Source organism: Netta rufina (genome assembly GCF_964035555.1).
Source record: "Netta rufina genome assembly, chromosome: 3".
In the NCBI taxonomy this organism is placed as follows: domain Eukaryota; kingdom Metazoa; phylum Chordata; class Aves; order Anseriformes; family Anatidae; genus Netta; species Netta rufina.
This window is the reverse complement of record NC_140125.1, coordinates 6226590-6253198: the sequence shown is the minus strand read 5'-3', so window position 1 is coordinate 6253198 and position 26609 is coordinate 6226590. Positions and strand designations below refer to the sequence as shown.

Below are 26609 nucleotides of genomic sequence, written 5' to 3'. Positions count from 1 at the left end.
GAACCGCAACTGTTAGGGCCTGCAGGAACAGGCTACTCAAAGATAAACCTTAAGAGTGTTTTTTAGAAATTAAGGGAATGTCTAGCATACACACTAGCATCTATGGTACAAACTGTGGCTTGAGTTTTTTATTTCTTTATTTTCTTTTTTAGGTTGAGAGGGGTGCATTTCATACAGCATCCAAAAAACTTTAATTCTATCCCTACCATTTCCTTAAAGTGAAAATAGCCTTTAATGAAACCATAGGAAGTGTTTCACTCTGTAACATCCATGAACCTATTATCTGAATACATCATAGATGAGATTTGTCTCAAGAAGTCACTGAACAAAGTGTCCAGAGAAAGGACAAGGTGAACGAAATCAGCATCTTCTTGCCCCTTTTTCTCTCTCCATTATAGCTGTAAGCAGATGCACAGGGAAGAATACAATGCCAGGCAAAAACAAACCCTCAGTCTAACCCAGCGCAGCTATTTTGTAATATGCTTATGTTCCTAAACAAGGGGAAAGTTCTACAGCAGAGATGCATTCCATGCTAAAAAGCAAAATCCTAACCAAATTAATAGGAAGCCCTACCCAAAAGTCATGAAAATATATAGACAGATCCCTCTGTTCCTGTGGCCACCCCGTACGCAGGTTTTTTTCTGCCTCAATATAAGCTTATGGCATAGGAATCATCAGGGATGTGAACTAGAGCATTGCAGTACAGTACTGGTAATTACAGAAACCTGGTCAGCAACTGACACGAAGTGTAGGAACATGTCATAACTTTGGGCATATGCAGATCTTCGCAAAGAGGACGGAATTCCCCTCCTGTAACATTGCATAACAAAAGCCAGGTGCATCACTATTATTTTTGTCAGCTGGCTTTGGCTATAGCCAGAGGCAAGATACCAGAATTCTTAGACCAGTTTGATCCAGTACTTCACTTCCTGTCTTCCAGTTAAAGCAAGCGTTTTAAGATCCCACTTTTCTCCAATTATCAAGTGCAAAGACAAGTCCTGCCTCTTGCTTTTCACTGGCTGCCGTGCTAGCGCTGTGAACACCGAGGTTGCTGGAAGGAATCTTCTTGCTTAGAGTCCTTGCTCTGGCTGAGAACATCACAGGGCAGCAGCACGAGAAAAGGACAGGGTGGAGGAAATACCAACTCACCCTATTCCTACAGCAAAGGACAACCGGGTGTTTGACATGGCATTTGTCAAGCCTAGGATGATGGCTCTTTAGTGGTGCTCAGCACAGGCATTGCCTAATAAAGACTGCTAAAGCCTGCTGTGGTATGAAAGCGGCATAAGGCAAACTGTTAAGTCTTTATTTCCTGTTCCCAGCTATCTGACTGAGATCAAAGATAAGCCACTTGTCACTGGCCTGATTAAGCAGCCAAGCAGGCATTAAGGTACTAGGAGAACCTTGTTCTAGAATTGATACACTGTACTACAAATAAAAATATGAATATTTTTTAAATCACCTACTTCTCTCCTTATGGAACAAAGTCAGCAGTTCTGTTTTCTAGCTCATTGCATTTCAGGTCTCACACACTCCCCTGATCACCAATTTCCAATCCCCTGTGCCTTAAGAAAAGTTTCTGTTTGAAGTAATGTATTTATTTATTTATTTTTAATCTCAAAAGCCTTTTCTTTATACACTAGCAGACCTTTTGAAAGTTAAAGATTTTGTGGTTACTGGTCCTGCTGAGGAAGGTTCTAACACAGGAGCCATTCCAAGGAAAGTCGTGGCTTCCAGATTAATGATAAACTCGCAGGTTGTTCAAGCCCTTCTGCTGGAGCATTCCTGTATCATGCTTTGAGTTTGTTTGACATAGAACAATGCTACCGTGCCTCCTCTCAAAAGAGGGTGGAGAGAAAGGAAATGCTACAAGGGAAAGGTTGGTCTTGTGGATAAGGCACAAGGCTGTGATTCAGGAGCCTGGAATCTGGCTCTTGGCAAGTCAGCCTTTCTGCTCTTAGGTAAGTTGGTTAATTCTGAGCCTCAACTTCCCCAACAGAAAACAGTGTAGGAGCAAGGAAGTGTCTTCTATCTCACACACTTATGATGCAACTTCTTCAAGGGGTGAACTGCTGATTGTAGGCAGTGCCGAGCACAGGTAGGCTTCAGTTCCATCAATATTCTGGACTGTGCCGGTATCAGAAAAACTCCCTCCTCCCCCCCTTCTCTTTACCTCCAGGCAACTCATCCATGTGTGCTCTTATGCTGTTGCAAGCACTTATTTGACCATATGGGAAGCTTGCTTAAAAATAACCCGGGGGAAATGAAAAGATTGTCTATGGAACTGGCTCAGTAGCAACTGGACCAGCAGAAAAACAATGACAGAAATGACTGTGCCAGCAAAAAGGAATGGGGTGGCACCAAGGCTGGCCTTGAAACAAGACAGAGATGCACTAGCTTCCTGACAGAGTGCTAGCTTCACAGAACAATGTATCCTTTGCCTGGAAAATTGATAAATCCCTCTGAAACTTCTTACTCACAATCCTTCTTTCCCAGAATTAGCTTTCAGAGCACAAGTTTTCAGGCACCTTCTCCCCCAACCCTCTGAAGTGTTTCTTATTCCTTTCTCCCCATGATAATGATGAGAACACGCGTTACAAGTTGGGAGTTTGTGGGGGTACTAGTAAAGAAAAAATCTTTCCTGTTTGTTTGCAAGTAAAGGAAAAAAAGAGAAATGCTTTCTTCCTCCAGTGAACTACTTAAAAGCCTTAAGTTACAGTGAAGATGATCGAGTGGCCTCTGAAATGGACAGTCCTACTGCCGACTACTTCGTGCCACTATTAGGATTCATCTGATGCAGTAGTACTGTAGTGAGGGGGCTTAGGGAAGAGATGAGCTCAGACTCAGCACAAGGAGCCAGATTAGCAGAAAAGAACCTTTTTCTGCCCAGAAGGATTTTTTTATTTTTTTTTCAAATAGATTAGCTCCCTGAGTCAGGTTACTATTGCTGGTGCAATGAGAAGCAATGGAATTACTCTAGCTGCAGACACAGAAAATAAGGAGGCAGGAAGGAGGATGGGAATCGTCCCTGTGGCAGCAAGAGGCTATTATATTACCTCAGTCATAACATGAAAACCACATACCAAGAAAAAATAGGCAACATACGCTCATATTAATTCTCCTGCTCCCCCAAACCCCACCATATACCCGCCAGCCTTTAAGCACGGGATCCACCTACAGCGGATAACAATCACTCAACCAAAATTTTATTACAAGCCTTCCCTTTTTCCTCAGGGCTCGCAAGGAGTGTAGGCTACCTAGCATCAGTTTCAGAAGGCCAAATCTGCAGCCAGAATAAGAAAAATGCATATTGGTTCAGTACAGCCCCTCTAGATACATCTCCTTTTAATTTGAAGTCCTACGTGCTTTATGTTTAAGCGTTTTTAAGCCCAATGACTCATGCGTTGTATACAACCAGGACTCTCAGAAAGTGACACCATTCTGAACATAAACCCGTTAACACCTTCTGGAAGCAAATTTATGCATAAAGTCCTCCTACTTATGCAAAACGTGTCTACAATCCGCCTGTAGATTGGCCAGCTACTCATCTTATCTGGACGTGCACTAGCCCCTTTTCCAAATGGCCCGGGGCTGTGTCATACTGCCACCTCCCCATGCAAAGCCTTACCGTCAGCAGCTGTGAGTAAGCCACAGTCAGCACCGCTGCTTCACCCCATTTGAATACAGTCTCAACAGTGCCCGTATGGACCTCGTACGTGCATGTACATCCAAACTACCAGCACGCTGCAATAAAGTGAAATTTATATTTACTGGAAGGCCAGCATCCTAGTAAGGCTGCACTTTTTATCTGAGCTTTCTACGCCACGAGGCTGAAGCCCCTCGTGCTCTGGCACAGAGCAGTGATGGGTTCTGCTGTTTGTGTTCTTCGTTTGGCAGTTGCTACATGGCATGTCAACTTTGCTTTTACAACATTTAGGAAAGTTCTGCGTCTTTTGTGTAATCAATATAGTGGTTAGCCTCTCTCTCTCTCATATCAAATACATGGCAGTAAGTACCAGTTTATCTGCATAGCAATTCCACTCACAAATGTTAATATTGATAGAAACAACATCCTCAGGCTTTTTCAGGCTGAAGTATTATTGTGCTTTAGGTATAGTAAATGTGTAAGCCACCACACAACTCAGCATTTTCAGATCTTTTAGATGCCTGGAAGAATTAGTTTCTTCTATGTGAGTAGAAAGTGTACTTATCAGTCTTGTGACTTACTTTTGATTAAGAGGAGCAATAAGCCAGGGAAAACAAAAATTCTTTGAAACATCTGTTGCACAATACATATTGATAAAAAAGCACTAAGATTCCTTGCCCCATGCAGTAAAAGAAGACTTAGGCACATAGCCTGTAGAATGGAAACAATGCAAACAAATGAAGGGAAAACTGGGACCACAAGCTTCTTCTGCCATCTAATTGCAGGAACTAAAGGAACAGGTCTTCCTGCTCCAAGGGAGCTGAAAGAAGTGAAAAAAAATAACTGCTTAATGCAAAAGTTCCGTAACACGCAGGTGTAGAAAGGATGAATTGTGTACTAGAGCCACTGATGCCCTAGCTCCACCTCTGATCAATCTCCGCTGAGACTCTGGGGTGCAAGCAAAGGCAGCAGTGCTGAAGATCAATGTCTTGAATTATCTGTTTCAAGAGGTCTGAGACACATTGCTGCTAGCTAGCCCAAGTTTTCCTTTGCCTATGCCTAAGCAGTTAGAAGATAAGCATTACAACTTCCCATATTGATAGAACAGAAATTGAGGGTGGGGGTGTTCGGAATAAGAAGCACCTGCTTATTGTTTTGCTCATATTTTGCCTTACTCCTTGCCACCACAACAGCTCGTCCTTTAAGGACCTGCAGGCCACTCCCCCAGCGACCATGAGTAACTCTGGGGTTTGCGGTGTCTCGGTGAAATGCCCCCTCGTGGTCACTGCCAAGATTTCCTGACAGGGTGTGCAAACTGCTGCGTTCCCTGTAAATTTCACTTATTCTGCTTCTGACAGTGTCATACCCGTGTGGTTTCGTGCTTCTTCCAGCGCGAGGATAAAGATCTTGGTGCAGCAAGCAGAGAATTTCAGTCCCTGTGGTCTCTCCAGTTCTCATGTCTAAGAAAAGTAGCCAAAGACAGCTGACAGTGCCTCTTCCAGGAGTTTCCATTAGAGGAAGCCCGCATAAATAATGATCTGCCTAACAGAAAATAAATGTAGATCAAAGTTCCCACTTCTGTAGATTCACAGAAATACTGTCTAAACACAATGATTTGTTTGAAAAACAAAATCAGATTAAGAGAGTCAAATCTAAGTCTACTCTGAAAACTGAGAAGTATGTTACTTTAAAAAAAAATAAACAGCTGTTTTTGTTAACTTCTTACTCTAAGAAGAAAAAAAAAGAATGAGAGGACCAGTTCAGATTTAATACCACTTCAAAGCTTTTGAGAGATTAGAGGCTCTCTCTTCATGCGGTCAGCTCCAACTATACAAAATATGACTTAGGAAATCTTACTTAGCTTTGTGTATTTGGCACTTTTGCACAGATAAGGTTCCTATTTTGGGTGCTCATCGGACTTAACTGTAGCCCCAAGATTTGTTACAACACTGAAGACATCTGTATTTGCTAAGTAGGCTTGCTATCTGACATTATTTGACCAGTAGCTGGGATAAACACAGAATTATTGAAAATGTGAACTTGATCAAACAAAACAGCAATTAATGACTGCTGCTGTCTTGTAAATTGCTCGTGTTACCTTGTTTTATTATTTCCACCTGTTCATACTCTATAGTGCTAGGGCTTTGGGGCTGTTTGGGGGAAGATTTATCATCCTACGTCCACAGTGGTCTAAGACTGGAGTTCCTTATGTGCACTGCAACCCCATGAAATAATGACCATGGTCAATCTAATCTCGTATGTGTTTAGGCAACCACATATGATACTATCTACCTACTGTTAGGCTGCCTATTGCACAAGAAGTATATATTGTATTCACTCTTTAATGTCCTTAGCAATCAGCTCCATAGGCCAGGAACTGTTATTTCTTTGTTTCATGGTGATTATTCCAGAGGCACAACGGTAACTTTAGGGCCCTGAGCTCTGTCACATTACTGACAATTCCTTCCCCAACAGCAGGCAACACCAATGCTCACAGGGTGCAAAAAGCCCATTAACAAGCACACACAAAGTAATTAGCGTCCTTCTAAACCCATCATTTAGTAGTTGTATTTTTAAAAACTGAAGTTTATATTCCTTTTATCCATTTGTTACATACAGCATTATTTCTGCTTCCTGAACGCGCACCATTAAGTTCCAACATCAACATAAAAACTGGCACAGCCATGCAATTCTAGAACTTTTGCTTCTGCAAATACTCCTAGGATCTACACCACACAACCCTCGGTGGCTGGTGACCCAGTTACTACAGACTTGGTCAGTTCAGGACTTTACGCTTGCAACACAGTTAAAACCTTCTTTGCAAAACAGCACTGCTGTAACTGGTCAAGTGGAAACCATGTGACCCGACATGTTTTTAATTGTAATGCAAAGAACTTTTCATTTACATAGCTCAGGACTAACATATGCTTCTGTCCTGATGCCAGAGGACACCAGAAATGCTGGAAGTGAAAAAAGAAGGCCACTTGAATAATTCACTCAGACAATTACTGTCTCATCATTACCATCCCTGCTTAGAAGAATGTTTACCAGTGCCCCTAGAAGAGTGGAAAAATAAAATTAAATGCATAGCTGAATGGAACCACAGAATAAATTACATTTAGCATAGCAATTACAGTTTCTCCCAGCTTATATGCATTATGAACAACCTGTGTATTTGTGTGGTCAACAACCCCACCTCATAAACATCCCTGTAATTAATTTGAAATAACAAAAACCAGGTGTAGATAAATGCTATTTTTGTTCCCTTCATAAGATTATTTCACTACTTAGATATACTTAGTTGATTCACCACAAACAATGAAGCTCAGGTCCGCAGCCAGGAGAAGGACCCAAGTCTGCCAGGGATGAAGGTGGTGGCAAGAACCTCCTAAAGTGATAAAGGAAACCAAACTGATTATGATTTATGAAAACAATAAACAAGAAAGTAGCCACTGCTTAAAAGATTACGGTGTTTTTCATCTCCCCTTAATAGCGGCCACAGCTGCTCTGTGAGCTACTGTTCTCTAACAAGCCTGTCCAGCTCTCTTTTGCAATATCCTCCCCAATTCATAAGCCTGTAGCCCAAGCCCTTCAGCTTTTGCAAAAGATACTGCTACACATGATGTGTTAGAAAGTGCTGGTGTTTTATGAACAGAAGTTTGTTATCTTTATGAATTCCTATTCCGGCTGAGTAAGATGGAGGAGAGCCAGAATTCTGTGGTTGCTTTTTACAAGAGTGTCGCTACCTTTAATCATAACATGCTCAAGGAGCGAAGACTGATTAACAGCTTTATCCAGGAAATCAAGGAAGATTCACACTCCTAAAGCTACAGAGGAAGGGTACAACAACTTCACTCGACTGGGTTTCTTCCACCTTTGAGGAGATTTCAAGCAACAGCACATTAGGCCCTAGAGGCACTCTCATCGTGTTTGTTCACTTCACTGAAGAGCCCTTGATTACAGCAGTAAGTTTACTAAATTTTGGGGCCACGTAACAATACGTTCTTAGCAATACAAGAAGTGCCAAGAACGTAATCACACACCTCTTTCACAGAGAAAACTTCCACTTGGGTTGACTGGAATTTCATCTGAGTGATAAAAATACACAGCCATGCAAACATACCATTCATTTAAGTATTGTAAGAGTGAGAGCTACCTATAACTTGTTGTAACCTATCATTCATTCAGAAAGATGCAATATACCAGTTCACATATATGACATTCAAAATTCAACTTACCCCATTCAGTAGCTACCACCTTTTCCTAAAGGAAGGCATTTGGCTTCTGATGAAACCAAGAGTCATTTTAATGTTGAATCTAAAGGCAGATAGCTTTGGACCTAAAATGCACAATAGTGAAATGAAGTCTCATATCATGGCTGTGCGTTGGAGGCCAACCTGTGGAAAAACCTAGGTGCTACGCTGCTTACTACTGCAGTACCTAACACACATCTTAGGGATTCATGTTTCTCCCAGTAACAGTGTCTCCATCTCATTCAGTTCCTCAGCATTATTTTGTGACACGTGGCTTTAACACAACCTGAAGCAAGGAGCCTCCTATGCTGAAATGTTCTTTGGGATATACAGCTTCCCATAAAATTTGGTGGGATCATTCTACAAAGATTTACTCAGTTAAAAGCTACGCTCATCCTTCACATAAAAGCTAGGATTACGTGCTACGGCAGCACTTTCTCTACTCAGCAGCAAAGAAAGGCATCCCTAGCAGAGTGTCTAAACCCAGATCTTAAGGACTAAGTAAAAAGTCACCTGGGATTTGGACCCTTAGGACTCAAGTACTGGTCTTTTTAGTATTTATTTTTATTTTTATTTAAAAAAAAAAAGGAAAAAAACTCAGCACTCAGCATCCACTCATTTTTCTGAAGCAACTACTGGTAATTCCTATTTTAATAACTCTATCATCAGGAACTACTGGGATTCCCCCTTAACAACCTCACTCACCTCTGCAGTGATAAAATAAAAGAACTCACCCATCAGCACTTAGGAGGCTGTTAACTTGGATTTGATAGACCTGTTGTACTGTGTGTTGTGCTAGAGTTCTTGGACTTTTTTTGTGGAGAATGAAAAATAAGCAAGGAAGATCAGTGATGATGATTCTTCTTCCTAGGAAAGTGATCAACATCTGAAAGGAAAGCTGTTTAATATTCAAGACTATAAATAAGCAGTAAGAATAGTGGGCTACCAGTTCCCTAGTGGCTTAAAAATCAGTAGTTGGTTACAGCTATAATCTCCTAGAGACCGTTACAGTCCTTCTCAGCTGGATACAGTAACTAACATGTACTGGGAACCCCCACTGCAAGCATGGACAACATGACTTAAAAAAAAAATAAGGGTCAAACAACAGTTTCACATATTCAGGAAATTTGGCTTCAGTTTCAGCACAAGCTTTTTTCTGATCTCTCTCAACTTACTGGTTTCTATAACAGATCTGTTAATGCAGAGATTTAAGGAAAAAAATCAGAAATGTTGTAAATTATTATTAAGCACTGAAAAAGAATTTCCATACTGTCAGGAAAAGCCTTGACAAAAGTGCACACTAGTGCCAAAACTTAATGCAAATTTTTAGTCTAAGGAACAATTAGTGGGCACCCTGGTTCATCCTCTGTCCTTTTATTTCAGATGAGAAATCATCTTCAACTTGTTAGTGACATCTATTACTTATCAAACAGAAGATCATCCCACGTTTCACAACAAAAGCTCTCCTTAATAAATAGCTGAAAATCAAATCTAAGCAAAAGAAACAGTGACTTGAGGAAAGAAGTTCATATGCAAGCAAGAGCTGATGAAGTAACAGTCTTGCTTAGGAGTCACTAAGAACTCGTGGGTAGTTTAAGCTGAAGTCTTAAACTTTTCTAAGTACTTGCTCTGCTTTTATTTGACGTTTGAGACCTTCATACAAGGACAAATAAAAGTGCAGCAGGGTTTCCCCAGTGATATCACAGCCACTGAAATAAGGGATGACCTTTAAGGCTGAAAACATGCAAGACTAAGTTTGAACATACGACCCCCTCCCCCATCTGAGCTCCACGGTTCGGCTTCTGGCCAATCCATCTCTGCTTATTTGTTACCGAAAGGTGAACTGAAAGCAGCTTTAATTAAGCTGAGCCCGGAGAACACAGATACTGCCCTTACTGAGTTTTCCCCCCATGAAGTCATAACACGTAAGAATGGGAGAGGAAAATCAATTGACTTCATTACTTATTTCTGTCAGAGAAATATAATTCAGTACACTGATTTATAGTGTCACAGGCTTGTGCCAATATTTACCCTGAATTACAGAGAAGTAAACATCTCTGTACTTACGCAACTTATCATTTGGTGTAACCCAATGATTTATTTAGTGGGAAAGCAGGGGACCAGGGGATTCCCTTGCTTTCTCATTGCTAGCACTTAGCTGATTGCAACAGATTCATTTTCCTCAAAATGCAACTCCCAGAGATGTATTTTTATCCCATCTGATTTTCTTAACTTACTGCAGACAACCACTTTATAGAAAGCACTGTTATCTAGCATTTTCCCATTGCTGATGAGTTGATAAATTAGAGATTTGTTTTGCAAATGCATTCAACAGAACCTACATTGGTTTGTTTCACAGAATCTATCCAAGTTGTTATTCTATACAGCAAAAGAGGTAGAAAGACCCGTAAAAACACTCAAAACAAGTTAGTAAAGTTAACATACGCTGTTACTATCCAAGACAAAAACGGAAGTAAACGTAACCATCAGCTACAAATCTTGCAAGAAATACTGAAAGGTTTCTGGTTTCGCATATATGATTCAGAAGCAGGAACAACATTCAGTTTCCTGAAGGTCTAATGCCTGCCTCATACAGGAGAGCAAAAAATGTCTAACTTCAAAAACAAGCGTAATTATTCCTAAGCTCTAAGGAAACTAAGGAAACGCTCACAATGCTGGGTTTATGTCCTGTCCTTCTACTTAAGTAGTGGAAGAGGCTGTACATTACATCATTCAACAAAACTTCAACTTTTCTTCTCTGCATGCACTTGGATATAGTTAGGATGATCACCTTCTGTTCTTGCCCAGCAAGCACACAGGAAGAAAACTGCTGCAACAAAATAAATTCTAGCAATTTCCAGCTCTAGTGCCTACTGACTGAAGCATTAACTATGTTTTTGTTGTTTGGTCATTTTACCATCAGTGCCTTCTGTTAGTTATGGCTAGTCAACGCTTCCTATTTTAAGACCGCATTTTCAGTTACTCCCAAGTTTGCAAAAAAACGTTCTCTAGAGTATGATTACATATATTGCCCCCATCTGATTTTTATGAAAAACAGAACAAAATGACTTGGTCATTTCTAGGAATGAGTCACAGGGAAAGTGTGCCACCTTAATTGTATTCAAAGAACTCAAAACTTTTAAGAAACTCTCAACTTCTTCACATTTCAGAAACAGGGACATGAAATTTAGCATGGAAGCTGTGCTGGTGTCACTATTGGACTTTTTACCGTTCCTTTGAAAAACCACACAAATCTGGGCATGTGTTGAGCTTTTAAGAAGTCTGAGCTTACACATGCCTGCAGACTTGCTTAGTAACAGAAAAAGTCATCAGCTTTCTCTCTGCTGCACGTACTGTGGAGAGTGAGCTAGATGGTCCCTGCCGAAGGCTGCTGCTTGCCTGGCTGCCACAAACTAAAATTGAAAGTAGATTATTTCTCTGGTTTCAAGACTCCCAGGGCTTTCTGTCCAGCACAGAAAAAAAAAAACCACACAACACACGTCAAGTGTAACAGGAGCAAAGATAGATTTGGGTGGGAAAGGAAGATGTGAATATCAGGGAAGATAGGAAGGTAGGCAAGAGTCTCAGACCAGCCAAAAAGAAAAGAGGTGAGCTATGATTAAGAAACAAGGATGGGTGTCAAGCATGATGAATCAGACAGGGTCTTCCCAGCAAAGAGGAACTGCCCAAAGACGAGCTGTCCCAGTTTGATTTCTATCAATGTCCTGAAGGTCAGAGAGCTGAGAACCCACCAGGTTTTATTGTCTGGAGTAACAGAATTACCAGTCCCCTGGCTGCTGTTCTGCTAAGACTTCCACTACCCCAGAACAACAGCAGAGGTCCAGCAGGGGGCCAGGTCTCAGCTGTTGGGCTGCACCCACTCGCTGGTCCCCCAGCCACAAGCACAGAGAGCAGCTGAAGGAACCCTGAGCTGCAGGAGTCGATGCCGGGAGGCAGCTGAGGGTGCTCACAGCCCGTGACTGCCCTTCCTTCTCAGCCCTAGAAGCTGAGAAACAGCTGGGAAACATCCCCAGCGCCCTCTGCTCGGCCCAGCAGGGTTCAAGGCAGCGCAAGAGCCTGGGCTGTCGGGCACCACAGGGCTGCAGGGGTGTTTCCCAGCCGCCTGCCCGCAGAGCGCTGTGGTCACATGCCAGCACCGTCACAGCAGCTCTCAGTCCCCAGCCTGCCCCCGCTGCAGGAAACCTGCCCCAGCGTGGGAAGCCTGGGCCACGGCCCCCCATACCCGACAGCTCTCCCCACCCTCTAAAGAGCACGCAGCCCCCACAGCCGCTCGATGGGTGGGCAAGGCAGCAGAGCAGCCCCTGAGGTGGTCCCGTGGGAGGAGAAGGTGCCCGTTTACACAGGACCACGACAGGGTGACCCCTGCAGTGGTTTGATTTCCTTCAGAGCTGGGGCACTGCTGCCTGCAGCCATGGGGGTTATCAGCCCCTCAGCTGTAGGCAGAGGCACAGCCTGCTACAGCCCAGCCCCTGCCTGTCATTTACTGGTAATGCACAGGACCAGGCTCTTTATAAGAAGTGTGATGAGGTAATGCAAAAATTCAGCTAGGAGTTTTTGCTTGTGTTGAAGCTAAGCAGCTTATTTCACCAAATATTACATAAAAGCAGTAGTAAGCCCCCTCCTTCCCAAAAATCAACAGCAGCAGTTTCAAGATACCTCTCACCTCCCCCCCACCCCCTTTGCTTTTTACTCACTGGGACAAGAAATATTCTATCACCCTTAGCTGCTACAGGCACATGCATTGCAACAGAAGCATAGGTAATTCAGGAACTGTTCCTTTGGTGATACTGAGCAAAGAAAACCCTGGGATACAGTAATTCCTTCAATGGAATTCCTTCCATATAGTTAGTAACTTGGAGGCATCTGAATACACAGAATTGGTGTCCAAATGTATGTACAAAATACAGCCAATCCTTTTAATGAGATTAATTATTCCTCTCTCACCCCTTCTACCTCAATCTCCAAGCCACACACAAAAGCCAGTTAAGAAAGCAGACAGAAAAGGACACTTCCAGGAAGTCCGATGGAATACAGGCTCACTGAATTCTTTTACAGTTGGCTAACTTAACTTTCAGTGCCTTTAACAGAAGACTTGGTGCATAAAAAAGGAAAACACAGTTGTCGTAATTTGAACTCTCATCAAAACAGCTGAAATCTAGCCATTAACCCACCAAAACCAAGAAGAGAACACTCAGAACACCAGATAACAACACAGCCCTGGGGCAGCACTGCACTTCTGCAGTACCTAGGGAAACCCCAGAGCAGTGAGGTCACCGTGCACTGCACCAACCATTGAGCCAGGGTATATACAGAGGAAGTGTGTATCCTCACCTATTCTGGATCAAGTCCCAGAAATTAGTAACCTAAATCCTTCCTAAACATTCTTTACCCAAAGAGGGGAGAAAAAAATAGAGTAAGAGCGATTAGAAGGTAACAGTAAAGCAAGAATAAAAAGAATTGTGAAAGCATTCCTCAGTAACCATGAGCCAGCTTAGTTTAAGACCAGTTGTATTAATGTGTGTGCTAACAGAGGGGTTAAAGGCAGAACGGCCCAGAACAGGCTTGGAATACTCAAAAGGAATAGTTTGTTTAAAAGCTTGATATTACAGAGTTGTAGACTACTACAAAGACAACTTTGTTATTTAGCTTTCCTATTTAGTTTGCTGTTTACCTTACCACCTACTAAGGATTTTTTGTTTTTAAGATAAATTCCCCCTATTCTTTTAAAGTCCTTAAAAGTCTTGTTGAGAAGGTTACAAGCAGACACTTAAGATGAACTCAGAATTGCTGTTAAAGCCAAGCAACTTATTACAGAAATGCAGGGGTATCTATTGTTCAAGTAGCAAACTGGGAATTCAGCTGTCAGTTCAGTTTACAAATTGCACTATTCATTCCATGGGCATTCATTCAAGGCCTGAACACATCAACAGCAGGAAAGTAGCGATATTAACACAAGTTGACTACATTTTGCAGAAAGTTGTGCCCACCTGTTCCTATCCCTCTGTACAATTGGTTTGCCATTTTATTTTCAGTTTTGCTTTTCCTTAATCTGAACCCATCTACATTAAAAAAGATGGAGGAAAGACAACTGAAGACTTCAAATTTCTTTGGATGATAGTATTCAACAGTACATACAAAAATACTCTGAAAAAGACAACTTCATTTACAAATATCACCAATTATAAAGAAATTACAATCAAAAGATAGTATATTTACCATAATTAGAATCTCTCCACCCCCCAAAACCCCTAATGCACTTTACTGAGTAAGCAGTGTTATCAGTTCGTTTACAGAACCAGACTTAAGGCTACTACAAGTTTTCAAGCAACCATTTTGAACAGCTTCCAGGATTTCACTGAAACGCAGTACCACTTTCTACATGCCAGTTGCTTTAAAGACTGCAGTTTACAGGTGTGCAGTGTCACGACAGCCTCAACTGCTGCAATGCTGAGATGCATCTTCACTTCCATGTTCTGCATTTAGCTCAGCTACCCAGTGAAAACAGAATTCAAGTCTCATGTTGGAGCAGTCTTAAGAAAAAAATGTAACATGGCATGGGATGTGTCTATCATCTCCATACCTCAATAGCATCCTCTGTTGCATTTTCTTCAGTATTTAGGTTATTTATGGGCCTCCATGGGAGGCAATACTTATGTAGTGCATGGCTGTGCTAGACGGTGGAAAGCTACTGCCTGTAGAAGCTGAGCACCATTGTGACAGACGCACAGGAGTGTATGTGCCAAACTGGAAGATAATTTAAGATAAGAACAACACATCTACATCGACTAGGAAAGCTCAAATGAATACAAGCACATTCCTACATGCTTGAAAACAATATAGATGTAGTGACTCGTTAACCCTGTTTACATACATTCTGAATCCAAGTTACAGGACAAGCTGTTTTTGTGGCTATTTCAGAAAGCTGTTTCAGCTAGTGATAATTAAGACTTTTTAAAAAGACTAATAAAGACAGATGTTGCAAGGAGTACACAAAGTAGTTCCAAAGGAAGAAAACATGTAAGCTAATACTACTAAAAGAGGCCATGATTTTCGTAGACTGTGACTTGTCACTTGATGATCTTGGAAAAGCTACACAGTAATAGGAGTATCCTACAGCATCTGCAGGTCAAAAAACAAACAAATATTTAACTGTCTGACACTGCAGTACAGCAACAGTAACAGCCCATTCTTTGTTAGTAACAATACACATTGCTAATATGAATCACTAAACAAATAAGTATCTTTACCTGAAGAGATAAAGGTTACCGGTTAAGGGTAAGTCTGATGGATCTTTTAATAATACGAATATTAGTTGTTGGAACAGGAGATGAAATATCTGGTAGTTCTTTACTGGGAAGTCTCTAAAACACAAAAAAGATGCCATAAAAAAAGGAAGTTTTAAACACATGAATTCACAAGTAGCAGCAAACCTTTCTCTAGCTGAATATAGCACCATTCTTTATGTACCAAATCAGTACAGCCCAAAATATTCACAGAAAAGGGTGTTTTCCACCATACCACTTATTTCCTTTGAAAACTAGTGGTAAGAGCATTTTCCCCTCTGCACACTTACTTCTTTTTGTCCTTAGGAAGTAATTATCTCAATTCATGACAGAAAAGAAGTTGCTCAATGGCATAATACAGGAAGTTACCACCCTTCTTGGACCGATGGGTTAGGAACTAAGGGTTAGCTTAGTGATATGGTTTAGTGGAGGACTTGCTAGTGTTAGGTCAGAGGTTGGACTCGATGATCTTGAGGTCTCTTCCAACCTAGAAGTTCTGTGATTCCGTGAATACAGACTGCCTCTACTGTCTACAGTACTTCCAATTTTATAACTCATTCTTTCAACATTTCAACTGACACCAGAATTTAAGCTACCTGTGTATTTCAAAGCTTCAAATCTTGTCACAGCAATGAATATACAGGTGTTTAAAGTAATTACAGCTCAGAACCCTGTGAGATGTCTGCAAGGAGTATACACAATCCTTTAATAAGGAAATAGCAAACTAGGAAATGAACCATCAAGGTTCAAATGAATGGAGACAGGGTCCTTCAAGTCCAATAGGTTTTAGTCTGTGACTTCAGTTTTGTAACCAGGAAGCTCATTGTTCAGCCATTTAATTCAGTAGAAGCATGATATGTGAAGGCTAACCACCTACTTAGCAGGACCTATTCTACAGAAGTTAATAGTACAAATAACTTCATACATGCAGGGAAAAACTCTAGGTTTGTTTTACCTATGATCATTAAGGCAGCATACCTGTGACCTTGATGTGTCAACTGGAAACAGCACAGGTTTTCCTCCAAGGCCAACCTAAAAAGTTCAAAGGGATGTATTACATAGTTTTCTCAAATTCATGACTTGAGACAGCAAGGTTTGGCAGCTAAGATACCTAAATGCCAAATACATACATGCATCAACACCTTTCACCTCCTTTAAGATTAGGAAAAATAATCAACATTTTTCTTGAAGCACATGAGCTCACATGCAATGTTTCAGGTATTTCAACCTTTACTCTACCAGCAAGACCATATCTTGATTTGAGGGTGTACACTCAAGAGCTTGTTTCAGTAACAAGCTACACTAAATATACAGTTCTGTATCCTCCCTGTGAGAGGTCAAATGCTTAGTCTTCACAGTAGTCTTAACTTACAAGAGTGAATCAAACGGTTAGAAAAATAACCGATTTCAGGCATGGCAAGATGCTAGACATTAAAAGAATTAGTGGTAGCATGTAACATGATATGTGGATGTAATATTTGGGAAATGAACAATGAAATAGAGTTATACTAAAAAGCATATTTTTGTTTACTTCAATAAATGCATAGAGTATTTATGTGAAATTGTCTAGGTACTAGAACATTCCATTCAGATTTTCATTTACTCCAATTAGAATAAAACCATTTAAAAATTACATGTTCTGTAGATCTTCTCCGCACATCTTCTGGATTACCACTGCCTTGGAAAGCTGAATCCTGGCCAGTTAACTAGGAGAACAGAATACACAGCCTGAAAGTCATTTCTAGACTAAAGTTACACCTTCATATTCAGATACAGATTCAAATCAATGCATTAAGTGCATTAGCAGCCATTCTTATAATAACACTTCGAGACCATTACCAAACAGGTATCTCAGGTCTCTTGAATAGTCTTGCTAACCATCTATAGAAGTCTATACTTGAAGCATTCAATACAATTCAATACAAGTTAATTGTTCTGAAAGCTGGTTCTTTTCAAGTGGAAAAATTGAGTTTGAATTGTTCTTTGCCTCTACCTCAAAGAGGAGGGCAAGCCACAAAAAGCAGTTATTTGAGATTTTATAGAGCATTCAAAATCATCTACTTGAACAATATTAGCTTGTTTTTGTATTTGTAAGATAATAACCCTCTTTAGTTAGAAATAATTAAAATGTTTTCAGAAGCAGTTCTTAAACCAATTTAAAGTGAGCTATTTCCTTTGATAAGTGGCCAGTGCGTTAAACAAATAGTAATATTTAGATATTCAGTCACGAGACTAAAAACAGTGTCACATCTTGAAGAAACTGTCTTGAATTTAATGTATGGATAGTGCACAGTTTTTCATACCTATATCCTAGTAAAACTATCATGTTTAAATTTAGATTCCCAACTCTTTCGGGAATGTATATATACATATTTGTTACCAGTCTTTTGGGGAATGTTTATATATATTTGAGAATGTGTGTGTGTATATATATATATATATATACACACACATACACACACACACACTTGTTATCTGTCATTTAGTCATTTCACTAATTCCGTATAAATAGATACTACTTTAAACCCTCCACAGCCTAGCCCTGCTTCCCTACCTTTTGTCTGTCCTTTGGTCTCTTAGGGTATTCTTCTGAGGTCGGTGAATGAGGTCGTTTAGGTACAGTACTCTTCAAATTTGTAATTTGAGTTCCACTTAGTTCATGCTGTCCTTGGACAACACGTGTCCTAAGTTGAGAAATCACGTTATGTTCTATTACTGCAGGAACAGTGCAGCCAGCTGAAGATCCTGATGGTCTTACTGCAACTGCAGCCTCCATTTCTGTAGGAGATATCAAGCTTTTAGAGCTCAGCCATGAAGTTAAGGACTGCATTCTACCTACCACTTAAACACATACTTGAACCAATAACTGGAATGGAGATCTCCTTAGACACTGGTGGCCCAGCTACATGATTCGTCTTCTCTCTGTTTTTAGCACCACTAGTTCTCTGAATCACAGCACTTCTGTAAAAGTCAGATTTTACAATGTTTAAGTTAGAAAATGCTAGCCCAATAGTGTACACCAGTTCTGGGAAGTTCACACACACAGAATGGTCTTCCTTCTTAGCTCCTTGTCACAGCTCCACTAAACAGCACAGACACTCACTGGCAATCTAGCATATCAATTTGCTGAATTGCAGAATGCAGATTTAAACTCAAGTATTTTCTTCAGTGAGTCTCCATATACTGATACTGCCTTCCAACTTAGTATATGCAACACTCCTTGCTGCTTTTAACAAATGTCTGCTCCTCTATCCATAAGTGCCCTGATTTTATTTTTGCACTCTACTGCACATGATACTACTGGGCTATTATTTTCAAGATTACACATTCCCATGTGAAGTAGCTTATGAACAAAGACTTCACAGGAAAGAGACATACATTTTTATTGCCGAAGTTCCCATGCAGTTCCACTAAGTCAGCAACAGCTCTGGCATTTCTGTGACCAAGATCAGTGTTTTATTAAAACTTGACACTACTTGGCATTAACCATACTTCACTTTTGTTAAAAAGAACAGTTACCTGCACATAAAATACTCCAGCTTCTAAATTGCACACTAACCTAAGGTTATTTATGCTCAAAGCCATACCAAGTCTCTGGTACCAAGTTCTCCTTTGTTTCTACACATTCATGTACATCAATTAATTTTTCAAGGATTTCTTTAACCCATCCCCCAAGACCCACAAAGGAGGTGTTAGTTTTATTCCCAAAGCCTTTACAGCATTCCACATACTTCCAGTCTACATAGACTTGAACAAGAAATCCTAGACCTCATACACATTGCAAGTCAGTTAACAACAGCATCTCCAGTTTTAAGGTTATGGTGCTAACCTTTCCATCTCTGCTGTAGACATGTCCAATTTAGATATCCTACTTAACGAAGGGGAATTGCATGGTGTTCTGGAGTCTGTCTCTCTGGAACTGTCCAAGCTTCCATCTGAAGAGGCCCTTTTACACTGAAGCCCACTAGCATTTTGACTAGTATCTGGCATGCTTTGCTGAAACAACAGTTTAGAAAATTAAGTCTTCAAATAACTAGTAAGCAAGAAAAAAATATGTCTAGAAGAGCCAAGTCTTTATTATACCTTCTTTCTTTTCTCTAAGGTTTCTGGAGGCAGAAAATAATGGAGATGCTTTCTTTTCACATGAGCCGCCTCGATCTTCATACCTTCCTTTAGCATGTTGATGTTGTTAGCCTGCCTGTAAACTAACATGAAATTTAGTGTTGTAGCTTAAATACTTAATGCGAACATCCCATTATTAAAGCTACATATGGTTTCTTTAGAAACAGCAAGCCTTTAAGTCTGTTCTGCTCAAATGAAGAGCAAGAAGCTTTTAGTGTAACTGCACATAAAACACGACCCAAGCTTCCACATGCAGTCTCAAGATGAGTGTGGGCTGAGATACTACTTCCCATCCAGTACAGATCAGATACATAAATATGGATTTGAACATAAATAGCTGTTACATACTCAGTAATAGCAGTGGTTTGCTAACTGTGCAGGTGATATCTGAGCTGATTTTAACTTAGGGGAGATAAAATTCACTAGCCATTCTGGTTGAGAACTGAGAGAAGATCTAGTTGAATTTCTGAAACAACCCCACTGTGCACAGCTCAGAGACCAAACCCCTCAGTCAAGATTCAGGCTGGTTTGTCTGATATTTATGGTGGCAATTTTTTCTTCGACATAGCAGTTCAGTAACACCATACCATTTCTCAGTAGTTCAGGTGTTAAAATTCTATCTACTACAGAAAATAAAGATTGGATTTTTAGGGACATCTGACTTAACAGAACCTCAACAATTTCAGCAAGTTTTCCTTCACTGCCTACAAATAGCCTTTTATGCATGTTAGTGTTATACTAGCACAGCAATTACTAAGGAATTAAGTCGCATTTCAACAAGCTTATTTAACAGCCCAATCATGAGCAGAAGTAGGAAGTCAGCTTATTAATAGAGTAGGAATCAAAGGAAGGACATAGCCACGAGGTGGCTTGAAGTATTTCTAAAGGAGAAATAAGAGTGAATAAGGCACAAATGAATATTTATAACAATATGAACTGCTGTTTCAGAGAAAATCCAATCATGTTCTCAGGCAAAAGGGAGCTGACTTAAGAAAAGGCTCACTGCTTGGAAGGCCTATGACCTTCAGCCCAACAACTTCAAGTTAACCTTTGTCCTCTAAAGGTACTCTCAGAGAAAAGGCATTTGATGAAATCTTTCTTGCTCACAACTGGTCACTCCCAGATTTGCCAAAAGGGCCTCACGCCTCCCAAGAAATACCTTTCCTGTTCAGTCTAATCCAAACCCTCTGCCAGAGGAAGCATACTATCAGCTGTGCTTTACTAGGTTTACTAAAAAGAAGAGCACAGCTACCTCAATCAAGTTCTTACATAGGAATAAAACAGTAAACCTCAGTTCTAGCCTGGCTCTTGGTAGCATGTAAGCCTTGTTGATATTTGCCACAACATTGAAACATTGCGAGATGCCTGAAGCAATAAATTAAGGTATAACAGTGCATCATGTCTAGTGGGTTATCTATACAGATGTTTGTTTCCTACAAGTCTGAGGAAGTCGTCTCACTTGGCTTGACAGCCAGACAAGAGTTTTGTTAGTCTTCCATGCCTTTCATATCAGAAAGCACAAGCCAAAAAGGTGGTCAGGTTTTTACTGCATTTTTAAGTGGAGAACTGGGCAAGACATCACAGCCCATACTGGTACTATGGATAAACTCTCCATAAGTACAAAAAAATGCTTAAGGGAGTCCACTGTTTAAAGTTCTTTGTTCTAACGCACTTGTCACTTCAGAAAAGCAACCTCACTTTATTATTTGACAGCTAGTCATGAGCCTGACAGCACACATGCATTTCTGAAAGGCACGTGAAGTCAGGTTGGGAGTAAGAAAATAGACAATGGCAGAGTAAGACCTATGACTTCAAGTGAGTCCTCCCTCTACAACCCCTTTAATCTAGCATTACCTGACAACACTTCCAATAATACTTCTTCTACATGTACCAAAAAAGCAGAAATGGAAGATGAACACAAAGATTTACATGCAAGACCGCCTGTAATTGCAGTGCAGCAACTCACTGGCTTAAAGTTCCCTCGATTATCATACACAAACTTATTTTGGAAAAATACAGTGAACTAACAAGTTGGTTTAGAACCTGCTACCAGTAACTCCCACTTTCTGCCGACAACTCCGACACAAGTAGCTATTCCCAGTAAGCGAACACCTACAGACTCCTCATTTGACTGTCCATTTCATGAAATGCAGTTCCTTCCAGAAGGTGTTCAGTATGATATGAACAGCTATTTCACCTGACTATATTCATGCTTACTATGTGCCTATATCAAAAGGGACATCTTTGCTCATCCACTAAAACAGTGGAAGTGTTAGGCTTACACTAGCTGTGCCTCCTCCTTGTTGAATATTGCAATCCAGCCCTGCTTTCATTGTATTTGCCGTCCATTCTTTCAGTAAACTTTGAAAGATTTCCTCACTTAGTATGAATGCAGCACACACTCGCTCCAAGAAGGACTTCACTAAAGTGTCAGAACAGGAAGGCTTTATTCTTCACATTGTTCTCTAGGTAAACATTTCACTTAATTAAGCAACTTTTCCAGTAGAATCAAAACCAAACACTACAAGACTAGAGCAAAACACAAACATAGGCTTACCTGTATCTGTGAATGACTGTATATCATATGTTAAATCAATGTTAACACTTTCTGCACTTTCCACTTTCCTAAATACGATTCCAAGAAACCACATTGACACATAGCCACCCCTAAAAAAAAGACAGGTTAACATATTTATCGGATTATGCTGATATCACACATTTGAGTACCCAAGAGCCTCCAGAAAGAATTGAGCAACTCGTGTCCACAGAACCATAGGTATAACAGAACATGTTTATATTGAACATGTTTATATTAATCTCAGGTTATCTAACAAGTTAAATACATTTGCCCAGCCGTATTTAAGTAGAGTAACAAAACTCACTGTTTACGGTGTTCTTGGTTGCCAGGAAAAGACTGGGGATTTACATGTGCAATATTTATAAACTCATTTCTCTCCAGGTTTCCAACCAGCACACGAATTTTAGATTCGACAAGGCCAACCCTAAGAACAGGAAATATTTGTTTTTACTGTATTCCCCACAATAGTTATATACCTTTTATGTAATGCTAGTACAAAAATGCTAACCAAAGAGGAACTTTCATTCATCTTAATAGATAGATTTTATACCACACTGCAGCTTGAGATGGTTCCAGTAATATTTGAGCTTTTGAGTTTCCAAAGACTGAGTTACTTAAGTTTATCTAATTTGTTCTTATCTTCAACATGTATTATATGTTTAATCTGAATTGTGAGAGTACAAGTAGTATACCCCTGCAACTCCAGCTGCATTTCAAAGTAGAAAAAACAATCATAGATTCAGGAAAAAACCTCAAGGACAACTGCTTGATCATAGCTGGGTAAAGATGCAGTTCTCCTTACAGATTGATCAGTGGAAGGAGTTTACTACTCTCCAACCAGAACTGAACTGAAAACATAATTCCTTTAACAACAAAACATAATTCCTTTAACACAATTCCCTTAACTTCTTTACTGAAAGGGTTGTGAGGCATTGGAACAGGCTGCCCAGGGAAGTGGTGGAGTCACCATCCCTGGAGGTCTTTAAAAGACGTTTAGATGTAGAGCTTAGGGATATGGTTTAGTGGGGACTGCTAGCGTTAGGTCAGAGGTTGGACTCGATGATCTTGAGGTCTCTTCCAACCTAGAAATTCTGTGATTTCTGTGAAATATTCTGGTCACCTTAACTTTATTACAAATTTACCAAGCTACAAGAACCATGATAAAGGCTTTTCATTTCAAGAAAGTAGTGCCATTTTAGCTAACACCACAGATAACTTTAATAGCAGTTAAAAGTCTTTGTTATTTAGAGCTATCTTATATAGGTAAGAGATGTGCTATCTACTTTCAAATCCATCCAAGAGCTGGTGAAGTAAATATGGCCTTATGACATACAAACTATCTTTTGCTTTTTAGTTCTCACAGCTTTAAAACCAAGCCCCATTTGCCTCCATTTCTGTCATGACAAAAGCCTGCTTCTACCGGAGTCAGAACTTTCCTCATCTTTGTGAGATACATGAAAAACTTTGTTCTACTAGAAATCATTAAAATTCTTTAAGCCATTTGCCTATAAATCCTTGTTACACACCTGATTGACTAACATCAAGCTGTAGGTGATACAATTTAAAGGAAAAAGTCAGAAAGATCAGAAGAAATTATCTACTAGCAATGTTTAGAAATATAACATCTTTAACAGAATATCACTGCAAAGCTAAAAACAAAAATGCACATTACAGTACCTAAATTGCTTACTACTTCCCCTTGCTTCAGCATTCATACAATTATTCAGCACATTCACATAGGTCGAACAAGTTATATTGACATATCTCCCCTGAGACAGTTACAAACATCTCATCATAAGTAGTGAATTCCTCTAATTACAACTGAGGTTGTTCTCATAGTTTTGTAAAAACTGATCACCACTGCAGCAATTAACCTATCCACTATTGGCCATACCAAAGTGCCAATTTATTTTTCAGCACTAAACAGAAGAGGTAAGAACACTAATAACTTAAAACTCAGGAAATACTATTTATCAGCATTCAGATGGTCTGCACTGAGCGCAAGATTTCTCTCAAATGTAACAGCCTGGTTTTACTTCACTGGAGAAAGGCAGCTAATTTCAGAGCCTACTTATCTACCTAGAGCAACTCAGCACCAAGTACAATTTTGTTCCAAATTAGATATTACATCCAAGAAACAAGTTATAAAACCAAGTCTTTTCAGGCTACAGAGCACTGGTCTACAGAATGGGGTGTGTGCACAATACAATTCATTAATATGCAGGAAAGAAATATTGAAGCTTCAGTAACGTGTGACAAGTTATACACATACATGTATTGAAGGTACATGCTCAAAAAGAAGTTTGGAGACTTTGGTAAAGTCTTACCATTCTAAGTGATGCTCTTCAGTATAGGCACTAGCAGTCAGTACAATATAATGTCTAGAAGAAAATGGAAATGTAATAGCTCAGGATGTTATTCCTTTAAGCAAAGCCAAAGCTGCCTTAAATTAGTAGAAATTATGTTCTAGATAAGACAGACTACGTCCTGTATTCAGCACAGTATTAACTGAAGAAAAATAGAGTATATTTTAGAATCACATTCTGCAAAATTCAAAATGCTGCAGTTCATTTTTTTTCCTCATGAAGACTGTAAAGGGCCTAACAGTTTCCTGTATCTCCCCTGCACTCACCCTTACCAAAAGGTAACTCCGCTTAATTTTTCAGCAAAACAAATATTAATGTCATCTTCTATTTAGACAGTTAGAACTCAGTATGCCAACCAGTACACAAACCATTCCAAGTTCAGAAAACACAGATTGCATACATACTTGTACTTCTGAAAGAAGTTTGGTGGCTCAAGGAGCTTTGGCCAGTCTAACTTCCCTTGAAGAATCTCATTTGTTACTGCGAGACCTAGAGTTGGTGTTGAAAAAAATTATTTTTAAATAAATTCAAAAAAAAAAGTATCTCCGCACAATATAAACTCTGCAAGATAAGTCCTGAACACTAAGAGAGGAGAAAGCATGAGTTCACTTGACACAGCACATATGTGCTATGGTAATCTGTGGTAAAACTGGTCCATGTTGCTTACAAGTGGCCTATTTCTCAGAGATCCATTATGCCTAATGGAGCAGGACACCTCACAGAATATAACCAATGCAGTTTCATATAGCAAGCATACTTTTTCATCAGTTAATAAGCACAGAAAGCTATATTACCATGTTTGAACTCCTCTACCATTACAGCTCGTGTTGATGTAGATACGTTGTATGTAGAGTTCTGCTGTGGATAGGCTGGGGTGATGATGGGCATTACATGATATCTGTCTGCTGGGTTGACCTACAATGTTAAAACAGTTCTGCTTAGTATCAGTTTAACCTAGAAGAAAGTTTAAAGGCTCCTGAGTTTAATGTCTACATACCCTAGGGTCCCATACCGGTAAGTTAAGATTACTCTCTTCAGGTTGTTTCAGCAAAACAGGATTTGGCCATTCCCTATAAAAGATAAGCCATTAACTAACAACTGTATTTTAAGACTCAGTCACGTAATTCAGACTAGGACTCAATGTTGAAACACATTTTTAAAGAAGTAGCCTTAAGTGTTACTACTCTATACAGATTGAAATTGTCATACAACAATAGCTCTTACCATTTTGAGAAAACCAAGAAGAACTTGTTCACAAGTGTAGATGCCAATGCATTTGGATAGAGTTGACATGTTCTTGCCACTAGCATTGCCCAGGAAACACCACCAAGAAATCCCAGCATATTGGAGTAAATACCACGCCCTGGAATGGATACTTCATAGTTAGTATTCTTTCAAAAAGCCACATCCTTCAAATGTACATCACTGATATACTACAGTGTTTCCCAAAATACTGCTACTCTGAAATCCACCTGTACTGCTACAGCTGTTGCTTCAGAAGGAAGTTCTGCCATTGTTCTAGCACTTGCCATAGCTACATTCCCATGTTATTCCCCTATTCAATAGACACCAAGATTTTATGGCTTAACCTGGCATTTTATCATTTGTCGTCATGTTCCTGATCAGCAACACAGCACCTTTAGATTTAAAACAAGTTAAAAAGTTAAGCCTATTACCCAGACATCTGAAGAACTATCCAAAACTGGAAGTGCTTTCAATAGTCTTAGAAACTTATTTTTCATCATGAAATGCCTCTGAAATGTTTAAAGATCATGAACAATGACACCACTCACGTTTTGCCCACAGTTTAATCGCGCGGAGTGTGAGCCGGAAGTTCTCCTGATTTGGCACTAGATGTAGTATTTCATCAGTAACTCTGCAGCCTGTAAAAAAGGTTTAAGTATAAAGGTTTGCTGTAACATGTACAAGCCAGTTGTATGCTCTACTGGATCAATAGTTTACAATTTAACATTCAAATCCACAAAAACTACCTTAGATGACTTGCTTTGCATTACCTTGATTACCCACAATATTCAGTATTATCTCCAGTAATAGATGTACTCAACCACTTTCTCATGGCCAGGCTACAGCCAACACATCTTAATAAGGCTTTTCTACACGGATTCTGAAAGCTAGATGTCTTACAACAGCCAGCCACAATTACAACAGCTGGTGTTAAACAGAGCACATTAGGATTTGAATATTCTAAACACCTTTATTTCTGAATTACAGCACTCCCTTCTCTATCAAGTTTTCCACTTATTCACATGAAGAGAGTTCTGTGGTAAACTGCAACAACACACACTGTTGAAAGGAATGGGAAATACAGGCCTATCTAAT

General features: G+C 39.9%; 1 protein-coding gene across 5 annotated transcripts in view; it reads right to left on the bottom strand.

The window, feature by feature from the left end:
* LOC311208149 (proto-oncogene c-Rel) overlaps nucleotides 1-26609 on the bottom strand; it is a gene marked incomplete at its 3' end in the record, with an annotated part of 69238 nt that overhangs the window by 36098 nt on the left and 6531 nt on the right. For 2 of the 5 annotated variants that reach the window (XM_084284631.1, XM_084284633.1), the window contains 16 exons: nucleotides 26063-26152; nucleotides 25494-25632; nucleotides 25267-25339; nucleotides 25064-25184; nucleotides 24674-24758; nucleotides 24231-24284; nucleotides 22208-22327; nucleotides 21883-21992; nucleotides 19287-19408; nucleotides 19033-19199; nucleotides 18058-18164; nucleotides 17758-17981; nucleotides 16838-16909; nucleotides 16182-16235; nucleotides 15168-15281; nucleotides 14166-15039 (listed from right to left, as the gene is read on the bottom strand). In XM_084284631.1, coding sequence (XP_084140757.1) covers nucleotides 15183-15281; nucleotides 16182-16235; nucleotides 16838-16909; nucleotides 17758-17981; nucleotides 18058-18164; nucleotides 19033-19199; nucleotides 19287-19408; nucleotides 21883-21992; nucleotides 22208-22327; nucleotides 24231-24284; nucleotides 24674-24758; nucleotides 25064-25184; nucleotides 25267-25339; nucleotides 25494-25632; nucleotides 26063-26152 — 1637 coding nt within the window. Of the gene's footprint in view, nucleotides 1-14165; nucleotides 15040-15167; nucleotides 15282-16181; nucleotides 16236-16837; nucleotides 16910-17757; nucleotides 17982-18057; nucleotides 18165-19032; nucleotides 19200-19286; nucleotides 19409-21882; nucleotides 21993-22207; nucleotides 22328-24230; nucleotides 24285-24673; nucleotides 24759-25063; nucleotides 25185-25266; nucleotides 25340-25489; nucleotides 25633-26062; nucleotides 26153-26609 lie in introns of those variants that run through there. The other 3 variants (XM_084284632.1, XM_084284636.1, XM_084284635.1) reach the window with 3 other exon arrangements.